We start from the raw sequence: 27,461 nt of genomic DNA, 5'->3' as shown, positions 1-27,461 counted from the left end.
TTCTTATTTCCCTCTCCTTAACCAAAGCACTTCCACGTATCAGCTAATGGCAACCCTATTGTTTCTATTGCCTGGGCCAGATTTCTTGAGATCACCCTTGAGTCTTCTTTCTCATAGTCTGTATCCAAATCATCAGCAAATTCTACTGATTTATTCCTCAAAATATTTCCAGAATCTGACCACTCCTCACCAACTCCACTACTTCTACTACGGTCCAAGTCATTATCGTCTCTTACCTCCTAATAGTCTCTGACATTTCATCTTGTCTCCCCATAATCTATTCTTCAGTAGTCAAAATTTCCTTCTACAATGTGAATCCTCTGATTAAAACTCTGGGTGTATTAAATTCCCATTTTGAGGTGCCTGGGTGGCTCAGTTGTTAACCATCTGCCTTCAGCTCAGGACATGATTCCAGGGTCCTGGGATCAAGACCCACATCAGGCTCCCTGCTTGACGGGAACCCTGCTTTCTCCCTCTCCCACTCCCCCTGCTTGTGTTCCCTCTCTTGCTGTCTCTTCTCTCCATCAAAAAATAAAATCTTTCTTTTTTAAAAAAGATTTTATTTATTTATTTGACAGAGAGATCACAAGTAGGCAGAGAGGCAGGCAGAGAGAGAGAGAGAGAGAGGAGGAAGCAGGCTCCCCACTGAGCAGAGATCCCAATGCGGGACTCGATCCCAGGACCCCAAGATCATGACCTGAGCCAAAGGCAGAGGTTTAACCCACTGAGCCACCCAGGTGCTGCCAAAAACAACATCTTTTTTTTTTTTTTTTTAAATTCCCATTTTGCTCAGAGTAAAAGTCAAAATCTTACAAAGGCCTATAGGGCCCTAGAGAAACTGGTTCCCATAATACATCTTTATCTCTGACTATACTTCCCTCCCTGACACCATTTCATTTGGGCCCCCTGCTGTTCCTTGAATACAACATACTTCTTCACACCTTAGGATGATTCATCACCAGGACATCCACACAGCATTCTCATCCACAATTTACTTAAAATATCATCTTTGGATAAAAATATTGTAAATTTTACCCACAGCCTGAGCAATCTCCATTTTCCTCAAATTTGTTTTTTTCTCTATAGCACAAAATAAACATTATACATGCATCTACTCTAGAAAACCCTACACTTGAGGTCTTTAAAGTAATTATACTGACTTCTTATAATGACTATATCCAATTATTATAAAATTTTATTTTCATGCAATAATTCTTACAGTAAGAACTGTTAAGTGGAAGAAACACATAAAAGGACTACATATTCAGTTATTTTTTAATAACTAAGATAGTAACCATATTAAGTTATAACTACATAATAGATACTTCCTTGGAATTATATAATAGACATATTTCTGAAGGTGTGGGTTTACTTCAACTGCATTACAGTAACATTTCCCACACTACAAAATACTAAATTGTCCTCACCATGTTAATAATTTGATTGAAGGTATTGAAAGAAAAACAAAACAAATCTGATTGAAATTTGAGGATTCGATTAAAAGGATTCGATTAAAAATGCCTCCCCATCTGAAGTTTACCATTTGATTAGGCTTGTATTATGACTATACAGTTTTATTTTTAAGTTACTGATTCCCTCAACTTATTTGATTAAGCAACACATTTTCATCATGACCTAGAGAAACAATAGTATTTCACTTAATCTAGTTTAGAAAACACAATACTAGGAAACATGCACTTCCAAAAATGAATAAATTTCTTTTTTTAACAAAAACCAAATTGTACAGTAGAGAGAGTACTGAATTCATTTAAAAGTTTTGTTCAGAAAAGAAAATAATTAAGTACAACTTCATATTTAAAATTACATTATGGGGGCGCCTGGGTGGCTCAGTGGGTTAAAGCCTCTACCTTCGGCTCAGGTCATGATCTCACGGTCCTGAGATCGAGCCCCGCATCGGGCTCTCTGCTCAGCGGGAAGCCTGCTTCCTCCTCTCTCTCTGCCTGCCTCTCTGCCTGCTTGTGATCTTTCTCTCTGTCAAATAAATAAATAAAGTCTTTTTTTAAAAAAGTACATTATGTATGTTTTAAATACACAATTATTTGTGTATAAAAAATCAGGAGAATCTGATCACCTCAAAAAAGAAAACAAAACCTGCAGATGCCAACACCAATGATTCACATGTTCAAGTTATCAGACAAGATTTTAAATCAACTGTTATAACTATGTTTCATTACGTTAAAAAAGTATACTAAAAATGAGTAAAAAGAGTGCTTGCTTCGGCAGCACATATACTAAAATGAGTAAAAAGATAAGGAATGTCAAAAATAATCACTAAAAACCAGAACTTTATCTAAAAATATAATCAAATGAAAATCCTAAAAAGGAAAATTACAATATTGAAAATAAAACTTTTCTTTGAATGGGTTGAAATAAAGATGACAGAGGAAGAGTCAGTGAAAATACCCAAAATAATGAACAGAGAGAAGAAAATACTGGAAAATAAATGAACAGAGATGCAGGGACCACTGTGAAAATATCCAAAGCTCTAAAAAGGAGAGGATTAAGAGAACAGGATAGAAAGAATATTTTAGAGTTGAATGATGGAAGATAGAAAATTTTCCAAATGTGATGAAACACAAATATATAGAATCAAGATGTTCATCAAACTCAGTCACAATAAATAAAATAATGCCCAGACATGTTTTAATGCTACCATAAGAAAGAGTGGAGGGTCAGGGGTAAACAGAATATATTTAATATGCATAAAGAAAGAAACTGTCAACTTAGAATTCTATATCCAATGAAAATGTCATTCAGAAATGAAAGTCAATAAAGATATTCTAAGATAAAAGAAAATAAGGAGAACTCACTACGGAATGATCAGTACCCAAAGAATATTAAACATACTTCCTCAGGCTGAAGGGAAATTATACTAGCGGGAAACCTGATCTTTAAGAACAAAGTAAAAGGGAGTAATGTTAGCAAGATGCTGGAATAAGAGGCTATGGACTCTTCTTCCCCACACAGACACACAGACGCAACAACAATGACACATTTATCAATTCACTTTGTGAGAAATAAAGAAACTAGATGAGAGACTCCTGCACCCTGGGCAAGTATGAAGCAAGCCATATTGAAACTGATAGGAAAAGTTGAGACACATTCTTGTCATAATCTTCACCACTGGCACAGTGCCATACAGTTGGGAGACAACCCCCCCATCATCCTTCTTCTCCCTGAGGAGTAAGGATTCTGGTCTGCACAGAGAGTAATCCTATTTTTTTTTTTTTCTGGTTACCACTCAAGGGTCTAGTTTCTAATTCACTTGTCTCTGAGAAGTGACAAGAGTCCAGCATTCACTGTTACCTATGGGGGCTACAAAGAACACAGCAACAGTCTGAATTAGAGTACAGGCACTTGCCATAGTTCCTCCTCCTGGCCCAGGGTGCAGAGAATGGGCAGCAAACTCCAGCTCCCAGCTCTTGCTAAGAAGTAAAGGAGTTGGACGAGATATCTAGCATCCAACTTTTCTGGCTATTACCAAAGAGATTAACTTGTAACTCACCTGTCTCTGATAGCAGCATTCACTAGTCTCATGGGGGTTCATGGAAAATAGCAGCTTATAACGTACACAGCCTTTGCCACAGCTACCTCCCCTGGCTTAGCAAAGAACAAGCAGGCAATAAATTCCACCTCCCAGCATCCTTCTGAGGCGTGAAGAAATTAGACCAACATCCCAACTTTTTCAGCAGCTTCTCAAAACATCGGTTTCCTTCTTGCCTCAGAGAACTATTGGGTCCTGGCATATTCTAGATACCTGGATGACTCTGCAAGCAAAAACTGAGCAGTTTGGACTAGCATGAAGGTTTCAGAGACACCCAGAATTTTTGGACAGGTGACTGGCAAGGGTCTTCTGTACAAGACCAGGCTGTTTAGTCTAATGCACAAACACCAACTCAGGGAATCAAGGAAAATGAAGAAATAGGGAAATGAGTTCCAGATAAAAGAACAAGATAAATGTCCAGAAAAATAACTCTAATGAAATGGATATAGAAAATTTACTTGATAAAAAATTCAAAATTACTATCTTAGAGATGCTCACTGAGGTCAGGAGAGCAATGTAGGAATAAAGTGAGAATATATCAACAAAGAGAAAGTATTAAAAAGGATCAAACGCAAATCATAGAGCTGAACAACACAATAACTAAACTGAAAAATTAAAACAAGGGATTCAATCACACTAGATCAAGCAGAAGAAATTATCAGTAAACTCAGAAACGGCTCATTGGAATTAATCCAGTAGATAAAGAAACAAAAAGGAAAAAAACAATGAGAAAGAGTGAAGACAATTTTAGTGACTCGCTGACACTATAAGCAGATCTATATACATATTATGGGAGTGCCAATAGTTAGACAAGAAAGAGAAAGAAGAAAAAAGCTTATTCAAAGAAATAATGGCTGAAAACTTCCAAAATCTTAGAAAAGATATAGCTATCCAGTTTCATGAGGCTCAAAGGATCTTCCACAAGATCAAGACAAAAGAGCTTATCCCAAGATACGTTTTAATCAAAAAGTCAAAAGTCAAAGACAAGGAGAATTTTTAAAGCAGTGAGGAAAAAGTGACTTGGCAGAAACAAGAAAATCCCCATAAGGCAATCAGCATATTTCTGAGCAGACACAATGTAAACCAAGAGGGAGTGAGGATATACACAAAGCACTGAAAGAAAAAGCTTGTCAGTCAAGAATACTATACTCAACAAAACTGCTTTCAAAAGTAAAGGAGAGATAAAAAACCTTCCCAGCTAAACAAAAACTCGGGAAGTTTAGCACCAGTAAAAATGTCTTACAAGAAATGCTAAGGAGAATTCTTCACCTTCAAATGAAAAGACACTAAACAATATATTACATATGAAAGTATAAAACTCACCGGTAAAATCAAACACATAGATAATCTGTATTACAGGAATGGTAGTGAAAAAAAAATCACTTTTAATCCCAGTATAAAAGTTGAGAGACAAATGTACTAAAACTATAGCCAAAAGTATAATTAATAAACACACAAGAGAAATATATGTAAATTGTGAAATCATTAACATAAAATGTAGGAGGCAAAGAAATAAAAGTGTAGAGTTTTTACATGTAAGTAAAATTAAATATTATCAGCATAAAATTAACTATAATTATATTTTGTGTAATCCCATGTAACCACAAAGAAAATACCTACAGAAGTTACAAAAAATAAAAAGGGATCATAGCATACAAATAAGAAACAGAAAAAAAAATAACAAAACACAAAGGAAGACAGAAAGAGCAAAGATGGACAAAAGTTCTACAAGGCAAGCAGGAAACAGTTGTCAAAATGGTAACAAATACTATAATTACTTCAAATGTAAATGGATTAAAGTCACAAACAGAGTGGCTAAATGGTTTTTGTTTGTTTGTTTGTTTTTCATTTATTTATTTTCAGCATAACAGTATCTGGCTAAATGGTTTAAAAAAAACAAGATGCAACTCTATGTTATCTATAAGAGACTCATCTTTAGATTTAGGGACACAAAGGCTGAAAGTTAAATGGATGGAAAAAGACATTCCATGCAAATAGTAACCAGCAAAGTAGGTTATACCTACATCAGAAAAAAACAGACTTTAAGTCAAAAACTATTATAAGAAGGGTGCCTGGGTGGCTCAGTGGGTTAAGGCCTCTACCTTTGGCTCAGGTCATGATCCCAGGGTCCTGGGATCAAGCTCCGCATGGGGCTCTCTCCTCGGCAGGGAGCCTGCTTCCCTTCCTCTCTCCCTGCCTGCCTCCCTGCCTACTTGTGATCTCTGATGTCAAATAAATAAATAAAATCTTTAAAAAATATATTATAAGAGACAGACAAGGTCATTATATAAGGATAACAGGGCAAATTAGGAAGATATAACATTATAAATATATACGCATCCAATATCTAACCACCTAAATATATAAAGCAAACATTGACAGATCTGAAGAGAGAAATAAACAGCAATAGAATTTATAGATGCGAACTTCAACATATCCCACTTTCAATGGTGAACAGATAAGCAGTCAGAAAATCAACAAAGAAACACTGGACATGATTAACGCAATAGACCAAATGGACCAAACAAACACACAGAGAACTTTTAACCCATCAACAATGGAATACACATGCATCTCAAGCACACACAGAACATTCTCCAGGACAGATCATATGTTAGAGTTCACAAAACAAGTTTTAGAAATTTAGGAAGATTGATGCAACACCAGTATCTTTTCTGATCACAATGGAATGAAAGTAGAACTCAGTAGCAGAAAGAAAACCACAAAAGTCACAAGTAGGTGCAAATTAAACAAGACTCATTTGAACAACCAATGGTTCAAATAAGAAACCAAAAGGGCAATTAGAAAATATCTTGAGACAAATAAAAATGAAAACACAACATATCAAAACTTATGGAATGCAACAGAAGCAGTACTGAGGTGGAAACTTATACAATAAACACACCTACATTAAAAAAGAAGAAATAACATATTGAGGAATGTCCATACTCTTTTCCAGAGTGGATAGACCTGCTTGTTAAGTGAAATAAGTCAAGCAGAGAAAGGCAATTTTAGTATGGTTTCACTCATATGTGGAATATAAGGAATAGCGCAGAGGACCACAGGGGAAGGGAGGAAACACTGAATGGGAAGAAATCAGAGAGGGAGACAAACCATGACAGACTCTGGACTCCAGGAGACAAACTAGGATTACAGAGGGTAGAGGGTGGGGAGACGTGTTAGCCAGTTGTTGGGTATTAAGGAGGGCACGTGTTGTGATGGGCACTGAGTGTTATCTGCAACTAATGTATCGTTGAACACTACATCAAAAACTAGTGATGTGCTATATGTTAGCTAACTGAACATAATAATAATAATAAAAAAGAATGCCTCAAAGGAAAAAAATTTTCAAACTCTTAAAAAGAAGAAATAAACCACCTAACTTTATACCTCAAGGAACAAATTACAAAAGCACAAACTACATCCAGAGATAGAAGAAAAAGAGAAATAATAAAGATTAGAGCAGAAATAAAATAGAGAATACAGAAACAGGGACGCCTGGGTGGCGCAGTTGGTTGGACGACTGCCTTCGGCTCAGGGCGTGATCCTGGAGTCCCGGGATCGAGTCCCACATCGGGCTCCCAGCTCCATGGGGAGTCTGCTTCGCTCTCTGACCTTCTCCTCGCTCATGCTCTCTCTCACTGTCTCTCTCTCTCTCAAATAAATAAATAAAATCTTTAAAAAAAAAAAAAAAAAAAAAAAAAAAAAGAGAATACAGAAACAATAGGAAAAAATCAGGGAAACTAAGAGACTTTTTAAAAGATAACCAAATTTAAAAAACAAGCTAACCAAATTAACAAACCTTTAGCTAGAATAACCAAGAAAAAGAGACCAGACTCAAATATATACAACCAGAAATTAAAAAGAAGACACCACAACTGATGCCACAAAAATAAAAATGATCATGAGACAAACTACAAAAAATTGTAAGCCAACAAAATAGATAACCTAGGAAAAAACAAATTAGTTCGTAGGAATATACAACCTACTAAGACTGAATCAAAAAGAAAAAGAAAGCCTGAATAGACCTGTACGAACCAAGGAGAATGAATCAGTAATCAAAAATCTCCTGACAAATAAAAGCCCAGGACTAGGGGCACCTCGGTAGCTCAGTGGGTCAGGCCTCTGCCTTTGGCTAGGGTCATGATCTCAGGGTCCTGGGATTGAGTCCCGCATGAGGCTCTCTGCTCAGCGGGGGGCCTGCTACCTGCCCCCCCCCCGCCTACCGGTGATCTCTCTCTCTGACAAATAAATAAAATATTTTTAAAAATTAAATAAAAATAAATAAATAAACCCAGGACCAGAGAGCTTCACTGGCAAATTCTACCAAACATTTATTTATTTATTTATTTTTAAAGATTGATCTATTTTTAGAGAGAGAAAGAATCTCAAACAAACTCTCTGCTGACCATGGAACCCAGTGTGGGGGTCAATCTCACCCTGAGACCATGATCTAAGCTGAAAACAAGAGTTGGATGCTTAACTGAATGAGCCACCCAGATGCCTTATCTACCAAACATTCAAAGGACACAAAATCAACATGCAAAATCACCAGCTATGTTTCTCTACACTAATGGTGAACTATCTGAAAAGCAAATTAAGAAAACAATCCTATCTATAATAACATAAAAAAGAATTCAATATTTAGGCATAAACTTAATGAAGGCACTGAAAGATCTGTACACTGAAAACTACAAAGCACTGATGAAAGAAGTTACGGATGACACAAACAGACATTCTATGCTCACAGATTGGAAGACTAACTATTGCTGAGACGTTAATACTTCCCAAAGCCATCTAGAGATTCAATGCAAAATCCCAGCTATTTTATTTTTAACAAAAATAGGATAAACATACTTAAAATTCATTTGGAGCAATAAAAAAGTACCCAATTAGGTAAAGCACTCTTGAAAAAAAACCAATCTAGAGGTATCACGCTTACTAATTTCAAATTATATTACAAAGCTATAGTAATCAAAACAGTATGATACTGGCATAAAAACATATAAAGAGCAATGGAAAAGAATACAGAGCACATAAATAAATTCATAAATGTACAGTCAACTGATCCTCAACCAGGATGCCAAAAATACATAATAGAGAAAGACAACATCTTCAGCAAATGGTGTTGGAAAATGGGATATCAACATGCAAAAGAATGAAACTGGGCTCTTATACCACACACAAAAATCAACTCAAAACAAACTTAGAGACTTAAATGCAAGACAAGAAACTATAATACTCTTAGAACCCATAGGGAAAATATCCAGGACATTGGTCTTGGGAAGGATATGGAGGATATGACACCAAAAGCACAGCCAACAAAAGCAAAAAGAAAACAAGTGGGACTATAATATTTGCAAACCACGTAACTAATACAGGATTAATTTTCTAAATATATAATTCAATAGCCAAAAAAAAAACCCTAATAACACAATTTAAAAAATAGGCTGGAACTTCATCAAGATCAAAAGCTGCTGCACAGCAAAGGAAACAGTCAACAAAACAAAGAGGCAACCCACAGAATGGGGGAAAATATTCACAAATGACACTACAGACAAAGGGCTGATATCCAAGACCTATAAAGAACTCCTCAAACTCAACACACATAAAACAGATAAAATCACATCAAAAAATGGGCAAAAGATATGAACAGACAGTTCCCCAAAGAAGACATACAAATGACTAACAGACACATGAAAAAGTGTTCATCATCATTAGCCATCAGGGAGATTCAAATCAAAACCACACTGAGATACCACCTTACACCAGATAGAATGGCCAAAATTAACAAGACAGAAAACAAGCATTGGAGAAGATGTGGAGAAAGGGGAACCCTCTTACACTGTTGGTGGGAATGCAAGTTGGTGCAGCCTCTTTGGAGAACAGTGTGGAGATTCCTCAAGAAATTAAAAATAGAGCTTCTCTATAACCCTGCAATTTCACTACTGGGTATTTACCCCAAAGATACAGATGTGGTGGAAAGAAGGGCCATCTGTACCGCAATGTTCCTAGCAGCAATGGCCACGGGCCAAACTGTGGAAAGAACCAAGATGCCCTTCAACAGACGAATAAAGGAAGATGTGGTCCATATACACTATGGAGTATGATGCCTCCATCAGAAAGGACGAATACCCAACTCTTGTAGCAACATGGACCAGACTGGAAGAGATTATGCTGAGTGAAATAAGTCAAGCAGAGAGAGTAAGCTATCATATGGATTCACTTATTTGTGGAGCATAAGGAATAACACAGAGGACATTGGGAGATGGAAAAAAGTGAGATGGGAGAAATCAGAGGGGGAGACAAACCACGAGAGACTGTGGACTCTGAGAAACAAACTGAGGGTTTTGGAGGGGTGGAGTAGGGGGTTGGATGAGCCTGGTGCTGGGTATTAAGGAGGGTGTGTATTGCATGGACCACTGGGTGTGGTGCATAAACAATGAATTTTGGAACACTGAAAAAAAAATAAAATTAAAAAAAAAAATAGGCTGGGGCATCTGGGTGGCTCAGTCAGTTAAGTGTCTGACTCTTAATTTTGACTCAGGTCATGGTCTCTGCTTAAGATTCTCTCTCTCCCTCTCCCCCTGCTTGTGCTTACTCCCTCAATCTCTAGAGTGTGCTAAAAAAAAAAAAAAAAGGCTAAAGACTTGAATAGACATTTTTCCCAATTAGACATGCAAATAGCCAAGAGGTATATGAAAGATGTACAGTATCACCGGTCATCAAGAAAATGCAAATCAAAACCACAATGAGGTATTATCTCACACCTATTATGATGGCTATTACCAAAACAAAACAAAAACAAAACAAACAAAAAACAAAACACAAGGACAATATGTGTTGAGGAGGGTGTAGAGAAACTGGGACTATTGTACACTGTCAGCTGGAATTCAAAATTGTATGGCTGCTATGGAAAGCGGTATGGTAGTCCCTCAGAAACTTAAAAACAGAGCTACCATGTAATCCAGGAATCGAAAAGAATTGAAATTAGGTTCTCAGAAGGGATGGTGCACTCCTGTGTTCATGGTAGTACTATTCACAATAGCCAAGATATGAAAAGGACTTAAACATCCACTGACGGAAGAATAGATTTTTTCAAAAATATGATATGTAAATACATAAATATAAATATATATATGCATGTGTGTGTGGAAAATATTTAGCCTTTAACCATGAAGGAAATCACACAATATGTGACAACATGGATGGACCTTGATGGGGTTAGACTAAGTTAAATAAGGCTGACATTGAAGATCAAATACTGTAGGACACCAATTACGTGAGGTATCAAAGAAGAAAATAATAGAACGGTGGTTGCCAGAGGCTGAGGACAGTGGACAATGGGGAGTTCCCCATCAACATACATAAAATTTCATTTACGCAAAACAAAGAAAATTCTAGAAATGTGCTGTGCAACATTATTTCCATAGATAACTATCATATATTGTACACCTAACAATCTGTTAAATGGTTAGGATTCATGTTAAATGTTCTTCCCACCAAGAAGAACAAAAGAACAAAGGGAGAGTTTCAGAAATGTAGAAAATGGGAGTAAATATGAAAGATTACATTTAAGTCCCTTAAATGTACATTACCATTTAAAGCAAAAACTACACCAGTGTCTCATGGAGTTGTACATACCTCGTAAGTGTTATTCACATGACAATAAAGGAGAGACAATAAAAAGCCCTATATGATATCATCGAGGTTTCTACATTTTATAATATTACTCCAGGTAAGCAGGATGTCAAAGTTTAGAGATGTATTTTGTAATTCCCAGAGCAAGAAGTTAAAAATAAACACACACACACACACACACACACACACAGGACAGAGGACAACTGCTGAGGGACAAAAAATTATAGACTTAAATCCAACCATAACTATTACTATATTAAATGTTAACAATTTAAATGTTCCAAGAAGGAAAAGACTATATCATAGTGGATAAAAAAAACAAGACCAGAATATGTACTACCTACAAGACATTCTAATATAAGTAATTCCAACATAAAGACACAGGTAAGTCGGAAGTACACAAAACAAGAAAACCCATGTAAGCAGTAAGTATCAGAATGGCAGAATGGCCATCTCAGTTATCACTTAAAATAAACTTCAAGACTAGGTATTAGCAGAGGGAAGAATTTCGTACTGATTAATGTAGAAAGATACATCTAAATGTGTATGGGTCTAATTAGAAAGTGTCCAAATATAGGATGCAAAAATTGACAGAATTAAAGGGAAAAATTTTAAATTCCACAATTCTCTTAAAATGTCCTAAAACCCCTCGCTGAACCTAGCCACTGCCTACTGCCGCAACTCCTCCCACCCATTCCTTCCAGATCTATTTACGCACACAGGTTTTCTTCTTGCCAGTGAGCCAACTCCTCTTTTCTGCTTCCAAATCTTTGCATACACTGCTCTCTCTGCTTAGAACAATTTCAATTCCTTCTTGGGTGACTCCCACTTTCACTCCAAATGTCCCTTCCTCAGAGACGCTTTCCCTGTTGATGACATGTTTTCAGAGCCCATCTGTGGTTGCACATTTTTATCTTTCTTTCTCTCTCTCTCTCTCTTTTAAATTTGAGGGACATCGGGGGCGTCTGGGTGGCTCAGTCATTAAGCATCTGCCTTTGGCTCAGGTCATGATCCCAGAGTCCTGGGTTCAAGTCCCACATCGGGCTCCCTGCTTGGGCAGAAGTCTGCTTTCCCTCTCCCACTCCCCCTGCTCGTGTTCCTGCTTTCACTGTCTTTTTCTCTGTCAAATAAATAATAAAATCATAAATAGATAGGTAGATGATTGATAGATAGATTTGAGGGACATCTGAGCTGCTGAAAAAAGAGCTAGGGACAGAAACAAAAACAGAATGAGAGCAGCTCACCCGATGGAACAGGAGAAGACACAAAGGTATTCCTAGAATTTTTTATTTTTTAAAGATTTTATTTATTCATTTGACAGAGAGAGAGATCACAAGTAGACAGAATGCCAGGCAGAGAGAGAGGGGGAAGCAGGCTCCCCGCTGAGCAGAGAGCCTGATATGGGCCCAGGACCCTGAGATCACAACCTGAGCCGAAGGCAGAAGCTTTAACCCACTAAGCCACCCAGGTGCTCCTAGAATTTTTTTAGATAGAGAAAGTGGTAGTGACAAAGGAAGAAAAGTTGGTTCATATTAGTCAGATAACTTAATCTCCATGTGTCGGTGAGTTAGGAAGCCGGGAGTGAGCAAGGGAAGGGAGCTGGAGTGATAAATAGCCTGAGTATTTTACTGTGCTGAGCTTCTGTTACAAAGAGTCCGTCCGTCTGTCCATCCATCCATCCACTCATTTCACAGCATGAAATACCATCAAGAACATATAAAACTTCTATTAAAGCTACATGGGTTGCTGGGCTGCCCCTTTCTGTAGATGAAAATAGGTAGAAACCCAGTCCCCTAGGGAACAGTACACTCACTGGCTTCATGTAGTTAGAACTACAACTTCTGGTGTGCCCTTGTGTGATTTGGAGTAGAAGAGGACGGACAGAGTATTAAAAGCATGTTTATATCATGTCATGCTCAATGAGTCTGGCACATTTGAATCTAGCTATGATACTGTTGAAAAGTTTGGGAAGAATCTGTAGGAAGTAGGAAGGACTCCCACCAAGGTATACCAGAGACCGGCATTCACACAGCACACTGCCTTGTTTGTATCAGTCACGTGGAAACACACAGGCGATCAGCAACTGAAAACCATACAAAAAATTATCTGCACTGTGCACTAAAAAATAAACTGTAACTGGTTCTATGGTCTTGGTTCGCCTTAAGTTCACTCAAGTACGTATTGTTCAATATCAACTGAACTGATATTGTTCAATATCAACTGACAAGCTTCTTGTCAACCCACTGGACAGATACTTGAAAGATTCAAAATAACCTAAGAAAAGGCAAGATTTCTCCAGCAACAAGGGGCTCTTGAGGTAGTATTCTCCAAAATTACATCAATGCAAAGGAAACAAAAATGCTCAGTTTGTCCTATGACCGAACATTACTATTTTAATTCAAAACCATTATTTGAAAAATCACACATAATCTAATGAAATATTTCTGAACTGGTAATGGTTAACTATTTACACAATAATTCTGAATCTTTGAAGAAATATTTCTGAAATCACCACATTTACATTGATCTTTTCAAAAAATACATCAAATATGGTGATATAAACAATTTTCACTCCCTCAATTATAAAATCATACCAAGAACAAAAACAGCTCACTCTTTAATCAGTAATTATTATGAATATTATATACAAACCAGTATGCTAAACATGGAATATAAAATTCCTACTAATAAGGAGTTCATTGTTCAGTTGAAAGATAAGACGTATGCATACATAATGTTATGTAAAGCACAGAAGAGGCAAGTGTCCAAGGAAAGGCCAACAGGAAGCATGACAAGATTTCAAAGATGTCCTAAATATAAAGGACATTATTGCAACAACTGGCAACACTTGGCTGGGATCTGAGGATTAGATGATATTAATATTATCAAGGCCAATTCCCTAATGTTGATGGTTACATTGTGGTTAAAGGTATGCTTCTTTGTAGGTAATATGCACCAAAGTATTCAGGGATAATGGGGTCTAATGTTGGTAATGTATTTGCAAAGGATGAAAAAAAAAATAAGTTCTTTGTACCACACCTGCAACTTGCAACTTTACTGCATCTTTGAGATTGTCTCAAAAGCCAAAATGAATTTTAAGATGGTAATTGTGAGTAAAGTAGTATCATTCTGAGTTTTACAACTAAAAAGTAATCTCCATTAATTCTTGTTTGCTTGTAAACACACAAGTATTTATTCTGCTTTACTTGGCAGAACCCTGAGACCCTTGAGGAAAATGTCGGTTTTACTGTAATTTACGTGGCACACAGCTCTTGTCGCCCTTTTGTAACCTGCTAAATGTAAAGAATGTGGTTGACACTTTGAAAACGATAATGAGGGTTTAAAATGTTCATATTTTGAGAACTGTGGGTCATTAAGAAAACCACAAATTTAACCAGTTCCATAATTCTCATTCAACTTTCACAAGTATGATGATAAGAAATTAGACACAGGGGTGCCTGGGTGGCTCAGTGGGTTAAGCCTCTGCCTTCGGATCAGGTCATGATCTCAGGGTCCTGGGATCAAGCCCCGCATCAGGCTCTCTGCTCAGAAGGAAGCCTGCTTTCTCCTCCCTCTCTGCCTGCCTCTCTGCCTACTTCTGATCTCTTTCTCTGTCAAATAAATAAATAAAATCTTAAAAAAAAGAGAGAGAAATTAGACACAAATTCTGAGTAGCTATCTAGTTTATTCAGAGCTAGAAATTTGTATTTCATGAAATTAATTTGTTCTAAAAGGATAAAAACTGCCAAATAAAATACTCTAAATCACCCCAAATTAAACTTTCCTCATAAATACACTTGTCCCCCATTTCTGTATTTTTTCTGTATATATTTCTGCACATAGATATACCAGATTAAGATATTCATGTCTTCATATAATATACAAAACACATGTATACACACACATATAAACTGTGTATATACATAAGCACTTGTATATATGTACATGTAAGAAAAAGAGTCACCCATATACCAACACCAGACATCATTATGATATGTTTACTTTCCCTGGTATTCCCTCATTTCTTCCATAGGGCTCTCCTGGTTGGGGGAGGGTTGGTATCAAAGATTCAAGAGAAATGAAAACTCTCTGTACCTCTAAATGGATATATTTTAAACACTCACTTCACTGGGACACTAATACACTAATATATTAAATACATATTTATTTTTTCCAGTTTTCCATCATGTACTGACAACTACATAATCAACCATCAAACCTCTCTCCGTCTCCATTAATGAGTCCGTCTAACTGAACCCCCGTGTTCACCATGCTGACCAGGTACGAACTTCACACGTGATCAACAGATTCTATGTGAGGCACCACAAGAAAGATCTCCTACAAAGGTCTAAACTTCATAGGGGAGACCCCATATACACGTGTTTTAAAAGTACCAAGTTCAAGAGTGAGAAGTATACAAGAATACATTGTTCCCAAGGGAGTAGTCAGGGAAGAAAGTCTGTATCCTATTGACTATGTGTTTTCCAGAACCAGAAAGTTCCTTGACTTGGGGCTGAAAAGTCAAGGACCAAGGCCATGCCCCTTAAACAAATAGAGGCTTAAATACCAGGTACGACAGAGACAAGAGTAGAAACAAAATGGGAAAAAGAGAGAGAGAGAGAGAGAACACCAGCTACAAAACAGGGCCACAGTGAGACTTTCTCCTAAATATAATCAGAAGCACTATAAAGGCCCTGATAAGGTAATCACGTTCTCACCATGTGAATTAGTGCTATTCGGTTTAGAGAAACGGAGCCAGAGTGAATTAAACCCCAGCCATACCACATTCGCTGTGTGATTTCTGAACGAGTCCCCTGATCTTACTATGACTCAACTTCCTCATACGTAAAATGGAGATAATAATTGAACCTATCTAGAGTTTTCGGGGGAGATTAACTGAGTTGGTTAATCAGAGTTAAACTGATAACTCTGATCACACTGTTAGTTAAACAGTGCTCAGCTCAAATTAGCCTCTACTTAAGTATTGACTATTATACATCAAAAGAGGGGTTGTAAATGACCTCACACACAGCGTGCTCTAAACCGCCTTCTTTGAAATTATGAGACCACACATTTGTCCAGTAGGTTTCCTAGAAAGTATTTTACCTATCTTATACTTAAGTAAATTCAGTGTACCTAAATCAATTCTTCTTAAAGGACATTAAGGCAATGAGTCTAGATGTACATACTGGCAAGTATTGCATATGTATTATATACTCACACATAAATTTCCTTCTATTACTCACATTCTCATAGAGAGCTTGAAGGGTCTCCAGATCAACCACAGAATTGTCCAAGTTCACAACAGCTGTGGAAAAAAAATACAAAAGAAAAGATATAAAATTGGCATTTAAGCCAGCTATAAAAAGGTGTCTGACCATCTTGAACAACAGTGATCATCTCCAGAATAGTGTTCTACCTTCAACACACTCACTGAACTCTACCACCAAGACTGTGTCCGAGGAATTTCAGCAGGGGTGAAGTGTAAAGCTTTCATTTGTCCCTCAAATGCAAAATCCCATGAATATGACCCAGTCAAAGGTCAAAGATAAACTCTGAGTCTATCTATCTTTCAAGGTCCAACTGCATGAATTTGAAAAATTTTCTAAACACTAGAAAAAGGGGCTAATCACTCCCATTACTGCTATATCCCATTTTGTGAGATAAATACTTTTATCTGCCAATTTTTAGACTTAGGACAAAGGTTACGTTTAATCACTAAACGAAGGACTTAATATAAAAATGAAAGATGCATTTTCTGTTATAATTCTTTACATGGTTATGATCAAAGGACAATGCACTGACAATGGTATTGAGAGGAACACAGAGGCACCCTTAAAATCCACTTTTTAAGTATAGGCTTCACGCCCAGTGTGGAACTCAACATGAAGCTCAAACTCACGACTGTGAAATACGCCCAGATCAAGTCGGACGCTCAACTGAGCCTCGCAGGCGCCCCAAATCCATTCCTCCCATACAAACTGCCCACGCTTATATACGGAAAAAATGGGATGAATATTCAAAAACTGGGTATATGTTCTTAAATGCACTTTAAGCCTGAGAAGTATGTTGGATTTTGAAGTACGTTTTATAACTCAGTTTGGGCACAAATTAATCAAAAACATTCTGCATTACCTACATATATATTAGCTGGAAATGATGTGAGTTTGCCTGTTCAGATTTGTGCCAACTAGCCAAAGAAACTCCTATAGGATCAAAGATTTCTGGGAGAGAAAAATCACGAAGTAGATAATCACAAATTGGTTAGGTTTATTTTGATAATTGAGGCATTTCACACTGTCTTTTTTTCTCAAAGCCTTAAGTACATGAGACATAGTCTAGTTGGCTCTGGCAAAATACCAAGAAGGAATTAAAAAGGACAAGTGGGAAATTGAAGCGTATGACGGATGAGATATCTAACCAACATAATGTAGCATTTCTGTCTGGAGCTGGGAACAGAGCCCAGATTCACCAACAAATATCACAGTAAGTAGAATATGATACTTCCACCCTAATACTACTCTCCCCATTTCCAACAAGTTATGTCTCAAATATCAATCTAAGAATTTGATGAAAACTTTCATTCAAATGTTTTCACTCCTTGACCACATAAGGCAAACATATCACAATCTGTTTAATGACTCCAAGCGAAAAACCAACCCAACTAACTTCTGACTATATTTCAGAAATTAATTAAAAGGGATTAATAAACGGATTTTCACTGGAGGTAAAATGCCTATAATGTAACAAAATGCATAAAACCCAAATAAAGACAGCAAATTCATGTGTGGAATTACCCCTTTGGACTTGTACATTGTCTAGGCCTTAAAGAAAATCTTGCAGTGAGCCCAAAGATCTCTGTCTTTGGAATTCATTAGATAATAATCCAGTATTTCTACATTCCTCCAGCGATACAGCAAAAGATTGATGGGAAAAGAAAGAAAGAAATGCAAGTCGTCAACTTAGTGTAAGATTTCATTCTCGGAACAAGGTAAAGACACAAAAAAATCATTTATCCTCAAGTCAAAACTCTTTATAAAAGATACAATTGTCCTCTGACGTTATATCCACCGTTTTAAAAACACGTTATTCCTATAAGTGTTCCCCACCTGCAACTTTGTGCGTATACTGCGGTTTCTCATCTGTTTATCTCACACAATGTCAGAAACTAAAGAACATCTTAATAAATGCCACATGGTCCTAATCGTAGGTATACGGTCCTAAGCAAGACCTCAAAAGTTCCTAATCCATGAAACCTCACTTTTTAGTCATCCACACGGAAATCTCCTTGGAAAGAAATAGTGTTACTATTTTTCCACACAATTTTCTCCCACTTGGCTTTACACTTGAGAGACGCTAACACGATTTGATGGGAATCACAGTTTCGAGAGAACAATACAGTCACGCTTGAGTAGCTGAAAATTAGAAAAGACTAGATACTGGCAGGTGAATGGATGGAATGACAGGCGTTCTAGATGGGAAATAAAGGCCAAAGAAGTCTTCTGGGAACGGTGAAAGTTACTGAGGTGCTGTATGCATGCAATTTGAAAAGCACGTTTTAGCATTTCAAAGATCGAGACTTAGATTAAAATTCCTATTTTACTAAATATTTAGTGGTATCTTCTAGTGCTCCCTCCCTTAAAATCTATATATTTCAACTGATAAAATTCGAAAATCAAGGAAATAAAACGATGCCTTCACTCAGATACGCAATAATATGTCAAGTGCCTTATCATTCAGGGACTCTGCGAGCTTACCATCCGGTTAACCGTTACTCAGAAAACACTGACTTGAAACGGGAACTAATTAGATGTGGATGTTCTTAATGACTCAGCCTTGAAAGCCTGCTGACGACTAAATGTACAGAGACCGCTCCAACCCGATGTCTAGATATGGCCATGCTAAGGAATTCACAGAAATAGAAATAGAAATACACATATATTTTTTTAAGGTGGCAAAAGATTCAAGGAAAAAGCACCTCACAAATTCCTTGAGTCCATGTGCCAAGTTTCAACCTTCTTTGAAAGGAAAATGTTTTGTTTTTTACGATTTTATTTAGTTATTTGGCAGAGAGAGACACAGTGAGAGAGGGAACACAAGCAGGTGAGTGGGAGAGGGAGAAGCAGGCTTCCCACTGAGCGGGGAGCCTGATAGGGGGCTCGATCCCAGGACCCTGGGATCATGACCTGAGCCAAAGGCAAATGCTTAACAACTGAGCCACCCAGGTGCCCCAAAGGAAAATATCTTTTTTACAGATTATTTCAAGGTGATAATTTCTCTTTTCCCCCAAAGGGCAATACTATTTTTTATTTTTATTTTTTATTAATAATTTTTTTATTTTTTTGTAAACATATAATGTATTATTAGCCCCAGGGGTACAGGTCTGTGAATCACCAGGTTTACACACTTCACAGCACTCACCATAGCACATACCTCCCCAATGTCCAAACCCGATGCCCCCTCTCCCGATAACCCCCCCAAGCAACTCTCAGTTTGTTTTGTGAGATTAAGAAGAGTCTCTTATGGTTTGTCTCCCTCCCGATCCCATCTTGTTTCATTTATTCTTTTCCCCAACCCCTCATTGCATCTCCACTTCCTCATATCAGGGAGATCATATGATAGTTGTTTTTCTCCAACTGACTTATTTCGCTAAGCATGATACCCTCTAGTTCCATCTATGTCATTGCAAATGACAAGATTTCATTTCTTTTGATGGCTGCATAGTATTCCATTGTGTATATCTACCATATCTTCTTTATCCATTCATCTGTTGATGGACATCTAGGTTCTTTCCATATTTTGGCTATTGTGGGCATAAGGCAATACTATTTTTATGGGATGGTTTACTGATAGAGAAGGAACACAGAACATGGAATCGAACTTAACTGGGTTTCCATTTTTCTTTGCAGCCGTATCACTTCAAGTAAGTTACTTGACAAGTTCTAGTTTCTTTAGGGGGACGAGGTGAGGGGAAAAGGAAATCAAAGAAAATACTGGCAAGATTTGGGGTTTCGTGGGGACCAAAGGCAGGAGCAAGTAAAAGGATCTAGCATGTGGTTGGTTAATGATATTTCCCTCTTCAAGTTTTCACAACAGTTCAACCCTTCTGGCTCTAAGATGCTTTATTATCTAACTCGAGGTTAAAGTTTCTTTCTTTCTTTCTTTCTTTTTTTTTTTTTTTTGGTCCAATTTGTGTTTTGTGCCCTCATAAACCAAACAGAAAAATTCCACCTGTATCTACAAAGGGGTGTGCTCTCACCTAAACGATGAACTACCACAACTGAGTGGCAACCTGGCTACGGCTACAGGGTATCGTTCATCATACTCTTGTCTCCTTTACTTGGCGTTTAAACCGTTAGGCATAAGTCGCAGATTTCAGTACACAAAAAACCCCAAATTTGGAAGGATACTCAGTGATAAAACTTTCAGATTACTTTTTTCTCTAACATTCAACTAGGTGCTACTGGGATTATACTTCAGATAAGAGACCAACTACTTCACACTCATTTCTTCCTCTCTGCTGGAAGAATTTTGGAATCGGCCATCATCATCTGAGACTACTCACACTTCCTACCCAGACACTCCCCTACAGGTCTACCAAGCAGTTTTCATGGTTTCCCATTAAGATATACATGAATTTGTTACTTTGAATTTAGCCAAGAAGCACCTGTTCTGTTTTTATGTAGAAGAGTGTAAGGACTAAGAAGATGTTGAGTGGAAATTCTCTTTTGCATGTTAAGAGATCATTAATTTATTTGTAAAGTACACAGACTTTTCAGGATTAGAACATATGGAGGTTTTTACCACTCTCTTTAAACGACCTATAAAGGACCGTGTGTTAATAATCATTCCAGACCAAAATGGATAGCATTTTTGTTTTATTTTTAAGCTTAAACTTTTATAAAATGCCAAGGATGTGATAATTAAGTAAAAGAACATGATACCCTTTCTGGTTTTTCTACCAACAGGCTGTGTACGGTTGATCTAAGCTTCTCTGAGACTTTTATCAAGTGGGATGATGACTTTTGTCTGTAGCATATGTTCATCATGTGGAGAAAATAAGCAACTTTAGAGTAAGAAGGATAATTCAAGAAGCCTTGGAATAATTCATGTAATTAATTTCAAAACATGCATTATCTGTGAACACACTGGTTAGAAACTGGAGACAGGGCTGGCAATGTGTTAGATTAAAATTAGGTTCAGGATTAAACATTTGCTTTCAATAATCAGAAGTTAAGAACATAAATAGTTCTTTAATTCATGAACTCCGCTGGCACACACTTGCTGATTCCCAACACATTTCTCGTTAAGCCACAATGTTACAGAGTGAAGAGTCAAAGAGTCTATTTTAGAACGCAAATAATCAATGTAACCTAAGATACGAAAAATGTATCAAAATGAACTCTGCTAACAGAAAAAAAAAAAGATCTCCTTTTGATTTTAAGATATTGCATTACGTAAAGAGAATTCTAGATCTGAGATGGGAAGTGATTGTATGCTCCACACATGACATTGTACACACAAGTACACAAACAGGTGAGAGTTACAGGCCTGTATCACGTTCCCTGAACACTCCCTCTTTGCTGTTAACACTGCCTTCTTCGACACCAGCGATGTGGGACATGGTGCTGATTCTAACTTACCTCGACTTTCAGTCACACACAGACTAGAGTGTAACCCGTCTGTCTGAATTCCTGCATAACAAGAATCCAGTCTTTGTACTTCTGATCAAAAAAGGGGCATGAAAGGGAAAGGACCGCATTTTAAGAGGTTTAGTTAGAGGAAACTCATGCAAAACAAAAGTTCACAAAATACTGTTAGCCAAATTCAGAAATGTTTCATTTATTTTGAGTAGCCAGATGACATAGTTCGCGTTATGGGTGTCATTCAGTATGATACAATTACTCTTAGTGAATGCACTGTTTTAAGCCACAGAACACTGATAGTGCTTCACTTACTCCACTCTTGTTTTGTTTAAGCTGTTCCCTAGGGGGAGACAGCCCTGAGGCAGCTTTTGATGGCTCCTTCCCTCCATCAGCCCTGAACACTTCAGTCCCTGTGGTTTCTTGCCTTAATCCCTCCCTCTCACATGACCTGCTAAAGTGAGGGTAGAGACCCCCCAAAAGTAGAAAACCTCATGGTGTTTATTACCAAGAATATTAGTTATCCATTTCTGCATGGCAAATTACACTAAAGCTTAGGGCTTAAAATAAATTATCATATTATCAACAAACATTATCTGCGGGTCCGAAATCCAGGTGTGGCTTAGCTCGGTGCCTTTCCCCCAAAGTCTCTCTTAAGACTTTAATCATGGAGTTGGCCAAGGCTGAGACCTTCTACTATGAAGGCTCTGCCGGGGGATCCATTCCCAACCTCACGTGGTTGCTGGCAGGACTGGGTTCCTCAGACTGAAGCCTTCAGCTCCTCACTGGCTGTTGGCTGAACCTGAGCCTCAGTTTCTTGACAGAAATGTCTCTCCACAGGGACGCTCACGGTGGACAGCAGGCTTCCTTCAGAGAGCCCCACCGGGCATGCAAGATAAGGCCCCCTTCTCTTCCTGACCTAATCTTAGCAGTGACATCCCATCATCTCCAAGAATTCATCTTGAGTCTCCAGGTCCAGTCCACACACCAGAGCATTCACACCAGATCCGTGGAGGCCATCTGAGAAGCTGCCACCACACCAGTGGCTAAGTCTGGCTCTTTGTTGCTCAGTCTTAACTTGTGGCTCTCTATTATCCTCTACCATGTACTAATTTTATCCAAGTTTCTGTTTTTCTCTCAGGTTCTAAAGGCACAGAAAAAATGGCGTGGCATCATGATTTGCCAGAAAGGAGCAGCGCACGCTTCAGGAGAGGTGACCCCAGGCACAGCCTATCAATCCGCATCAGCCAAGGCTCCGAGGCTCTGTGCAACTGCACTCATCTGAGGCACGATCTTCAGACATACGGAGACACGACAGAACACTGACAGGCCCTTCCCTGTACAACTACATGTGCACGCCTAATTCATGGTTGTGTCCTTCACCATATATCGAAGAACCCAGTAGACAAGAGGCTTGGGAAGAAAAATCTTTGTCGAATGTTGACAGGTTGAAACAGTAATTCCCAAAAATTAACTGTACCTTTAACTTGACTGGACAAGTTAAATATTCCTTGAGCTCAGCCTGATCTCCCGTTCATAAGGAAACAGCTTCATAAAACGCAAAGAGAGCACCATGCAATGTCCTATCGTCATTGGACACACACAGCTGGGAAGCAGTGGGACACGTGGGGCTCTGGGTCAAGCTGGCTCTGGCTGGGTAACAAAGGGCGTCTCCATTTGTTTAGAATCTGCGAAATGGGCCTAATAAAAGCACCTATAGGATACTTGCAGGGGGTTACTTAAGGCAAACACCTCGAAGCAGAGCCATAGTGCGTATGCAAGAGGTAAACACTCAGAAAACGCTGGTGGTGTTTATTGTTATGACAGCCCCTTTACATTCCTATACGAAAAATACTTGCCCAGTATCTCTCCAAATCAGTATTTGAGAGATCTTACACCAGCTAGGTTGAAAACATTCTCAGCAAAAAGAAAAAAAAAAAAAAATGACAGTTTCACTTGGACCCAAGGAACGTGGGAGACTAAACACATCTCACCCACAGGGAAACCATCAACGCTGATTTTTGGATAAGGTATGTGGGAAGGGAGCAGAGTCAGCAGAAGCTCAAACACAGAGTAAGTGCCAGTCGGTCTGTATTTACAGTTCATGCCCTCTTCTCACTGACATAGTAAGACAGAGTGTGAGGGCTTAGAGAAACCATCTCCACCCCATTTGGAATTCAGAAGCCACAGGAAAAGCTGAGAAGAAGTCAGCTCTGCAAGCTGCTGAGAAGCAAAGCAAAGACCTTTGTTCAAGTAGAAACTCATCTTAAGCAGCAGCGATCAGAAGCATCTCTCACTTAAAACCGTTCTTAAAAAATAAAATCTTTTTTAAAAAAGTGGGGGGGGCACCTGGTTGGCTCAGTGGGTTAAATCCTCTGCCTTCAGCTCAGGTCATGATCCCGGGGTCCTGGGATGGAGCCCCTCATTGGGTTCTCTGCTCAGGGGGGAGCCTGTTTCCCCCTCTCTCTCTGCCTACTTGTGATCTCTGTCAAATAAATAAATAAAATCTTAAAAAAAATAAAATAGTTCTAATCTTGTCATCATCTCCTAGCCACAGGGAACCAAAATTTTCTAGGAGATCTCTTTAAGGAATTGCAAGTGACTTGTCATTATACTATAAAATCAGGGATAAGGATGCATGTGAGGAAAATTTCTGTCTCACTGTACATTTCCATGAAATTAAAGATTTCACCTTTCCGCAGGGTTGGGGGGATGTGTTGCTATTCACTTGATCTGACAATATGCATTGTCTCTTGTACACGTGCTGTAAACCACTTTGGGGATCTGGAGAGTTGGGCTCCTGTATCACAGTTTGGTGAAGCGGAAAGACGTTAACTTATAACTATACGGTAATGTAAGCACCTGGCGGAACTTGTGCAAACAACAGACAAATAACACAATCGTCAAGTGGAAAAGATCCTAGCAGTAACAGTTTGAAAGCAAACAAATAATAGTATAAATCCTAATCGCATTTTCAAATGGCTTCGTTTTCTTTGAACTGTGATGTAGGTGTTTGATGGAAGCATCTCTGCCTCGGGGGGCAGAGGAAAAACGTGAATCCAGTTCTGCTCTCACCTGAAGCTCCACTCCAACCACAGTAAAGAGATTTTTTCAAAACATGAATTCATAAGGACGATGAGAAGAGGCAGTGACAGCAATAGTTGTACCTAATTTAGCAGACCTGCGAAAGAAGCAACCGCCGGCTGCCCAGCGCAATGCTGAAATCCAGCTCAGGAGGCCAAGGAACCCGCAGCACCGGACAGCTGTCCAGCCAAGGGTAGACAGGGGAGCCCCAGAAAAAAGGGGTTTGGGCTGAATGGTTTCCGCTCATCGGTTACATCTCCATTCTGAAAACGTCCTCCCCAAGCGGGCCAAGTTTATTTTCTTGAGAAATTAAAACAAAGTATGTGGGCAGAGGGACAAGCACAATTGTCGGCCAGAGCACTCCACGGAAAACCCGGGACCACGTGCAGTTCTGCGACGTTGAAGATGAAACTCCCTTCCCCACCCCCACACGGCTCTCATCCTCAGTCTGCCGCCCCGAAAACTGCCAGACAGACCGTTCCTCTCCCAGGCCAGAAACTGGAAGTTTCTGGGGAATCTCACCACCCCAAGAGGAAAGAACAAAAAGACCCTGGTGGTTCCCCGACAAATGACGTGCCCAGTTAATAACCACACACCGCACTCCGAGTCAAAAGGCTGTATTAGAAGGCTCACAGCTGCTAACCAGCTTTCACCTCTCCCACTTTTAAGCCAGAACAAAGATAAAATCTTCTACAGAATGCCTGAACACAGATGCTAGAGATCAGAACACAGGGGAGGAACACACACACACACACACACACACACCCCTCCCTGTCTTCCTATGCCAACACCCATTGTCCCCACAGTCTTCTCTGTTCTTATCTTCTTAACCCTGCTACACTTTCACTCTGATTACTGAGTCACCAGGAAGTTCAATCCTGTGAAATCCAAATGCACATTTCTCCATCCTGGACATAGTGAATAATCCCTCCTCCAGATTTGCAAGCTTAACTTGGCTCCCAGGATCCCACATCGTCCTCTTCCTCCTGCTGGTAATGCCTCCCACTCTTCATTCTCCTTCGCCGGTTCCTTCTCCCCCCAACCTCTTATTACTGAAGGAGCCTACAGCTTGATCCTTCTACCTCTTCTCACCTCTATCTACTCTCCAACCTCAGCGACCTCCTCCAGTCTCTCGCTGGATTTGAAACATTTTCCTTTCTGGCCTCCAACCTCCTTCCTGAACCTCTGGTTTATAGAGCCAACAGCCTTCTCAGCTCGCTCGCCGGCAACTCTGGAGGTAGACCCACTCGGCCCACACTGTCCCCTGTCCAAAGGATGGGGACTCCATCTGGCAGACGGGCCATCTTTAACCCCTTTCTTTTGCTCGCATTCCACAGCCAGCACCTCACGAATCCTCCTGGTTTTACCTTCTAAGCACATGCAGAATATGACTTCACTGTCATTGTTACCACCCTGTTCCCAGACACCCCCAATTATCGCCTGGATTACAGCAACACCCTCCAAACTGGAAACAGAAAATGATTTTTCACACATAAATACACGGTCTCGAAAAGAGAAAAATTCAATACAAGGTATGGCAAATAAATACGAGAGCACTGCCCAAAAGGATGTGCAAAAGAGGAGGAAACGTCAGAACAATAAAAACAATAAATCAATTCGGGAAGGCCAATATCCCAATAACAGAGGAGTGTTAGGGGAAAAAATTAATTTTGTCCAGTTCCTGAGAAGAGATCCCACACACTCCCTTTTGACCACATTCTGCCAGACACACAGCTCCCGGGTCATACTCCGGCACGGCCGGACGCCTGGCCCCACTGATCTCTGCGTTCACAAAATTCATTCATGGTATTGCCTTGTCCCCAAAAGTGGTCTTAAAACTCTGGGGTCTCTGAAGCTAGAAGAGAGACCATGGGCCAGAAACTTGTTTCAGCTTATTTTCTCTTATAAGCTTTTGCCTAATAATGGAACTATTTCCCTCTTCTGACCCAACTAAATTTGTGGTTGTCTCGAGGTTTTGCAAAAGTGACAATATGTTGAGGAATGCACACAGGGGTGAACAAAGAAGTGCCAGAGGCATTAACACAAACAGGACCGCTGAGGAAGGGAAAGAGATTTTTAAACAAAGGATCTAGATCCTGGTGGAATTAAAGAGAAGTAAGAGCAGAATCCCAAAACCTCTGACGTATTAGGAAATAAAATGAAGGACACAGGGACAGGTGAGAGGGGAAAAAAAAAAAAGCCACTCATGATGTTTGTTTATAACTTAGTCCCCCCCACCCCAAGCTTAACTGTTTGGCTCATTTTAGACTGTTATAGGGAGTGTTGTCAGCCAATTAGTTAGAGGGTAGTAACAAAGACCTCTGAAATATGATTAAATTCTTGACAATTAGCCACTTGATAATATGGCAAAAGTACTACATATATTTGCACTGATTAGAAGTTGTTTTCAGCCGTGAACAGGACATCTGAGTAAATAATGCCTTAAATGAAATCGAGATCATCTGATCCTGATTCAGAAAGTTGAAAAAAAGGTTAGGGACAAAAAAGTTTATATGGTCTTTAAAGTC

At 38.9% G+C, this 27,461-nt stretch overlaps 1 protein-coding gene across 2 annotated transcripts in view; it reads right to left on the bottom strand.

Moving 5' to 3' along the window:
• The window catches only part of FMN2 (formin 2), a 366,439-nt gene that overhangs the window by 158,208 nt on the left and 180,770 nt on the right, over positions 1-27,461 (bottom strand). For both annotated transcript variants that reach the window (XM_044267009.1, XM_044267010.1), the window contains one exon: positions 16,453-16,514. In XM_044267009.1, coding sequence (XP_044122944.1) covers positions 16,453-16,514 — 62 coding nt within the window. The remainder of the gene's footprint in view (positions 1-16,452; positions 16,515-27,461) is intronic.

Source organism: Neovison vison, chromosome 10, assembly GCF_020171115.1.
Source record: "Neovison vison isolate M4711 chromosome 10, ASM_NN_V1, whole genome shotgun sequence".
Classification (NCBI taxonomy): domain Eukaryota; kingdom Metazoa; phylum Chordata; class Mammalia; order Carnivora; family Mustelidae; genus Neogale; species Neogale vison.
Note: the sequence above shows the minus strand (reverse complement) of the source record. Positions and strands in the feature narration are given on the sequence as shown.